This window comes from Eriocheir sinensis, unplaced genomic scaffold (assembly GCF_024679095.1).
Source record: "Eriocheir sinensis breed Jianghai 21 unplaced genomic scaffold, ASM2467909v1 Scaffold229, whole genome shotgun sequence".
NCBI lineage: Eukaryota > Metazoa > Arthropoda > Malacostraca > Decapoda > Varunidae > Eriocheir > Eriocheir sinensis.
In genome coordinates this window covers 166493-172500 of record NW_026111531.1, presented here as the reverse complement: position 1 = coordinate 172500, position 6008 = coordinate 166493, and the positions used below count along the sequence as shown (strand labels likewise).

The window sequence follows — 6008 nt, the reverse complement described above, 5'->3', positions numbered from 1 at the left end:
AGGTATCGACAACGCCATATACTCGTGTTGAGCGAGTCCATAGCACCGTGGGCCAGACCAATCCGCCGTAAGACTTCCTGGCCAGACTCACCGTTGTTATGAACTACGCTACCAAGATACGTGAAACTTTCCGAGATTTCAACGTCCTCGCCACACGCATGAACAGACTGTACTGTGTCATCCAGCAAGCCTCCAAACACCTGTACCTTGGTCTTGGCCCAGGAGACCTGGAGTCTCAAGGGCTTCGCCGCCTCGTGCAGTGCCTCGAGAGCCATCACCAAGACCTCCAGCGACTCCGCCAGGATTACTGCATCATCGACAAAAACAAGGACCCTGGTATTGCCAATGGATGCTCCGCAGGTCCACAACTCTGCCCAGTACCCAGTCCATACACGTGTTGAAAAGCGCTGGGGCAAGGTCACAGCCCTGCCTCACTCCCGCATTCACGGGAAAGAGGCTGGACAACCCCCCCCCCCCCCCCACACACACACACACACACTTCACAGCACTCTCTGTCCCAGAATACAGGCCAGTCAGCAAACCAATAGTCCTCGCAGGAATCCCACGGAGTCGCAGAAGATCCCAGAGTGCCTCACGATCGATGCACTGAATCAAACGCCTTCCTGAGATCGACACAGGCTGCAAGCATCCCCTGTCGAAACTCACCTCGGCGCTCCACCACTCGTAAACCTTCTATCAGTCGATCAATCTCATTCAATCATTCAGTCAGTCAGTCAACCAGTTTGTCTGCCAGGCAATCGGTCAGTCTGTCAGACAGTCAATCCATCATTCATTCAGTCAGTCAGTTAACCAGCTATATAGTCAGTCAGTATATCATGCGGTCAGGCAGTCAGTCAGTTAGTCAGTCAGTCAATTAGTCAACCAGTCAGTCAGTCAGTTAATCAGTCAGTCAGTGAGTCAGTCATTAGAGGATATAAGAACAGTTTTGTGGTGAGGAAGGTGCTTGAAAAATAGTGTCAGTGGAATGCAGCACTTATATTTACCGGGATGATGTCAGCAAGGAGAGTCAATTAACAGTTTAACTGGAGCACACGAGTTTAGCAACTAGACGAATACAAATGAATAATAGATAAATTTACTCATCATAGATAGACAACTATAATATAAGGGAAGTACAATGTTCCAAGTACGACAATTTCGTATCGCTGGCGAGTCACACGGGCGTGAAGCTGCCAGCTCGTTACACTCAGCCTGTTATATTTGCCGATCTCCCACCCAAAACCTGTCTCTGGCGCCCAATACCGAGACTCAGATATAGTTATCACTAAAACCGTTGATTCCTGATGTGTTTTGGCAATGGTTAAGCGTCGAAAACCGGTACATGCACGAGGGCGAGATGATGAAGGCAAGTTATCCCAGCATCGTTTCCAGATTGTCGTACTCGGAGCATTACATTTACCAGCTTCTCCGCATAAATATCACCAGGAAACAAGAATAATAAACCATTTCAACAATAACTACAAATAAATATCGTTATTGTGACCCAGGAAACAGTTTTGGGGATGGAAATTGGGAAACATGAGAAACTGAGTACGACAATCTGGCAACGTTGTACAATAATCCCAGCCATCAGCTGTTCAGTGTTTGTTTACCTCGCGCGGGGAAGAGAGGAAGGGACGCTGTGCTCCTTGCTTCCCCTTGTTATCCTTGTTATCCATGTGTCCTCCTTGTTATCCTCGTGCTCCCGGCCTTGTAGCGGTGCCGTGGCGGGGCGTGTAGGCGTTGACATGTAAGCCCCGGTCGTCTACCCTCCGTGCCCTATGGGGGTCCGTGGACGGGGCAGGTAGTTTGGGTTAACCCGTCCGCTGCGGTTGGCACGGGTTTGGATTTCACTGTTAGCCTAGTATCATATATATAGTTTCATGTCTTTCTCTGTCTCTGTGGTGGATAGTGGAGTGTTTCCCATGTGGTATTGGTGTGCTGGATATCCTCTCCCAAGGTGCAGGACTACATTTTCTTCATTGAATTGTAGCAGCCACTTTTTGTTCCACTCCTGTAGCTTGATGAGGTCTTCTGCTAGGAAATGCACATTCAAGGGGACAAAAATACTTTTCCCATTTCATTTCAACAGAGTAAATTTTAATGTAAGTGGAGTTTTTCCATGTTGAGAATATGCTAACAGCTCCTCATTTTCATTTTCCATTTCCATCTTGCAGCACTCACGGTCATCGGCACTGCCCATACACTCAGTCCACCCTGGCGGGGACCTCACCAATGACCTCCATGAAAACAGGGTCCCAGACAAGCCAGTTGGTCTGAAGGGTGAGTGTTTCCCTCAGTGTTGTGATTTACATCCTCTGTCCCCTTCAAATTGTCCCTCCTACCTCCTACCTCCTTATCCATCACTTACATTCTTAATTCCCAACAAACAGTATAAACCTAATATATGTGTTGTGCATAGAATTTAGGATAACTTACAGGTACAATACATTCGTATAATTTTGTTTTCATGGTACAAAATATTCATGTTTGGAAGCCATGATAAAACCTACATAGTGATCATGATGGTGGAGTCACTGTGTTATCTGTAGTGTCTTGTGGTCCATTACAGCCGTGGCGCTGACTGACCACATCAGGGTGTGCTGGCAGCCCCCCGCACAGCACAATGTGCTGCTGTGCGGCTACACCATTGCCTGGGACCAAGGCGTGGCGGACATGTACTCCAAGATCGTGGACAGCAAGCAGCACGGTTACTTCATTGATAAGCTGGGTGTGTAAGATGATCATTTGTGACTAATTTTCCATTTTCTGGCCAAGTAGTATGCAGACCTGCAGTGTGATTCTCCACAAGACAGGGATTTTGAATTAGCCACTTCTACATTTGTGTTGAGCCAAGAGAAGGTAAAGATTTTGTTAGCCTGTCAAATGCGATTGGCACGGATTTGCCTTCACTGTTAGTCTGGTAACCTTTCTCTGCCTCTCTGGTGGACAGTGGAGTGTTTCCCATGTGGTATTGGTGTGCTGGATATCCCCTCCCAAGGTGCAGGACTTTACATTTTTCTTCACTGAATTTTAGTAGAAACATTTTGATCCATTTTTATAGCTTGGTGAGGTCTTCTGGTAGGAAATCCACAGTCAATGGGTTAAATGATATCATAGTTAACCATTTATTGAGTCTGGAGTTAACATTACATTCACCCCCCCCAAAAAAAATGATGATGGAGTCCATAACAAGTTTTCATTTAAGCAAAGTAAAGTGAAGGTAGAGATCTTGCTAAGTAGATCATAGTTAAACATTTATTGAGTCTGTTAACATTTCACACACACACACACACACACACACACACACACACACACACACAAACACACACAGAAAAGTATTTACACACCATCATAAAGTTAGCTCTCCATATTGTGAAGACCCTGGACCATGAGAGCAATTATTGAGGGAAAGGAGGTGGTATTCTGAGTTGCCATTTTCAGACTCATCATCGTTCAGGCTCATTCCTCTGTCTGCCCTGAACTCTCAGATATTTCCTGGGTGGTCATAATGTTAGTCAGGTTATTCATTGGTTATCTGTGGCCTGTTATCTGTCTTTCTACCTGTTGTCTGTTAGTCTATCTTATTTGTTATCTGTTCTGCCCAGTTTAACCCCTTGACTGCGGATTTCCTAGCAGCAGACCTCGCCAAGCTACAGGAATGGAACAAAAAGTGTCCGTGGCTACAGTTCAGTGAAGAAAAGTGTAGTCCTGCACCTTGGGAGGGGATATCCAGCACACCAATACCACATGGGAAACACTCCACTATCCACCACAGACAGCGAGAGAAAGACCTGGGACTATGTTACCAGGCTACAAGTGAAGGCAAAATCCGTGCCAATCGCAGCGGACGGGTTAAGGGTCGTGAAAAAATTGTTGTATTGTTACGATTAGGTCCATAACAAGTTCTCCGTCTCCTCAGAACCCAACATGGAGTTTGTGATAAGCCTGCGAGCCTTCAACAACGTGGGTGACGGGCAACCGGTGTACCAGCAAGTCCGCACCCAGCCAGAGGAGGAGGAGGTGGTGGCACCCACGCTGGACCCGGCGGTGTGGGTGAAGGCCGTGGTGCTGACGCCCTTCACCGTGGTGCTGCAGTGGGCAGACACCATGCTGAGCCAGAACCAGGTGATTTATTTATTTATTTATTTATTATTATTATTATTATTTTTTTCAAGGGAGGCAACTCAAGGTAAACAAATTAAACAACAATTAAAAGGCCACTAGATGCCGTTCCAAACACAAGCATGAAGAATGGGAGGTCTAAAGAGGTCAGTTTTGGGTAGTGTTGCTGGGCTGCTTCAGGGAGGGCAGTCATCAGCTGGAAAATATATGTTTTATCTCATGTTCTTTGTGCACTGTGTCACGACTTGCCACTTGCATCAACACAGCAGCGGAAAAGTTAGTCATTCGTCAAGGAACTTATTCACCACTTACACATTCTTGTTTCCCTGCACACACTCCCTTATTCGCCTCATATCCACCTCTCCAGATCCTTATTCGTAACGTGCATCCTTCTCCTCCTACAAACAGCCCCTCATTCACCTCATATCTTCCTCTCTATATCCTTATCCATTACTTACTCATACTCTCGTCCCAGCAAACTCCCTTATTCACCTCACGTCCACCTCACACATCCTTATCCATAACTCATGCATCCTCTTTTTCCTGCAAACAGTCCCTTATACACCTCATATCCTCCCTCATACATCCTTATCCTTCACTTACACATCCTCTTTTTCCTGCAAGCACTCCCTCACACCCTTCCTATCCTCCTGTCATTCATGTCTCATTTCACAAGCCAGTCCTTCATCCAGTGACCTTTCTTATGTTTTCCCTCTGTCCTTGTACCTGACTCCCTGTTAATACTGACCTTTGACTCCTGCAGTACAACAGCTGCACCACCTTCTCGTCCTCATCCCCCAGCCGCTACGTCAACGCCACGGATGTGACCTGCCTCATTGACAGCCTCAAGCCATCAACAGTGTGTGAGTTTGCTGTGAAGACCATCAGGGTGAGACCACAGTGCTGGAAGCCTTCGTTCTTCTTTCAGTAAATATTCACTCAGTCCTGCAACACTTCTCAAGGAAATCCTGCACAGCTGAATCCTTGCTGTGATGAGGCACAGAGAAATTATGACTCATAGGGTGAGCTATTATTAGTGTTTGAGATATTGATTTTTTCATTGACCTTTTGCAAATACTTAAAAATGAACCTTACATAATGGTATTAGAAACAGCACAGCAGGGTTGGCAATGATTTAATCAAATTGATTTTATCAAATGATTAAATCATTGATTTTATTTGTATTTTTTCTGAGTAAAAGTATTCCATAGGTTAAATGATGTGCTCCAAAGATGATAAAGTAAAACAACCTATTCATGTGCAATGATTCATTTATTCTCTTCAAAGTATAAAAAAAAGATTCCTACATTATTATATCCTCCTGCGCTAATGTTGCCAACTTGACATGTTTTTTACTAGGTAAAAAATCAGCCTCCTCTAGTCTTTACTAACTTGGCTGGCAATGTATCATAATAGCAACCAAGGTTTGCAACCAAACCGTAACAGAATAGAAGTAGATATTCTTCTGTATGGTAATAATATAATATTCTGTCATGAAAATGACAACTTCAGGCAACTCTATCTGTCCTAAACCTGCTCCTGTACCAACTACAAACAAGTACTGAACAAGTATGTATCTGGATCCTTGACTGTGCTCAGACTTACAGGCCTAAACTTAAACTTAAAGTAACCTAAACTTATGAATCACTTACCAGGATATATATATATATATATATATATATATATATATATATATATATATATATATATATATATATATATATATATATATATATATATATATATAAATGCATGATGGGGAACTTTGAAGTTTTGGTGTGCCAAAATCACACTTTTTCCCACACACTTTTCCCCATCAGGTTTGGTGAGTCCCCTATAGCCTGGTGGCTCCAACACCTGCTGGTGGCCCGGCCGTCCTGGCC

At 44.5% G+C, this 6008-nt stretch overlaps 1 protein-coding gene across 5 annotated transcripts; it reads left to right on the top strand.

Annotated features, from left to right (window-relative positions):
• The first annotated feature begins 1635 nt into the window (after window positions 1–1635).
• On the top strand, window positions 1636–5750 carry LOC126990949 (netrin receptor DCC-like). 5 transcript variants are annotated; one of them, XM_050849573.1, is made up of 5 exons: window positions 1636–1750; window positions 2178–2283; window positions 2573–2731; window positions 3923–4128; window positions 4889–5750. In XM_050849573.1, exons 3-5 carry the CDS (start codon window positions 2677–2679, stop codon window positions 5054–5056), a joined length of 429 nt encoding a protein of 142 aa, XP_050705530.1. In that variant the 5' UTR covers window positions 1636–1750; window positions 2178–2283; window positions 2573–2676; the 3' UTR covers window positions 5057–5750. The 5 variants fall into 5 exon arrangements, with proteins under 5 accessions (XP_050705530.1, XP_050705534.1, XP_050705531.1 ...); XM_050849574.1 differs by having other exon boundaries at window positions 1664–1804; XM_050849577.1 differs by lacking the exon at window positions 2573–2731.
• Window positions 5751–6008: the final 258 nt, after the last annotated feature.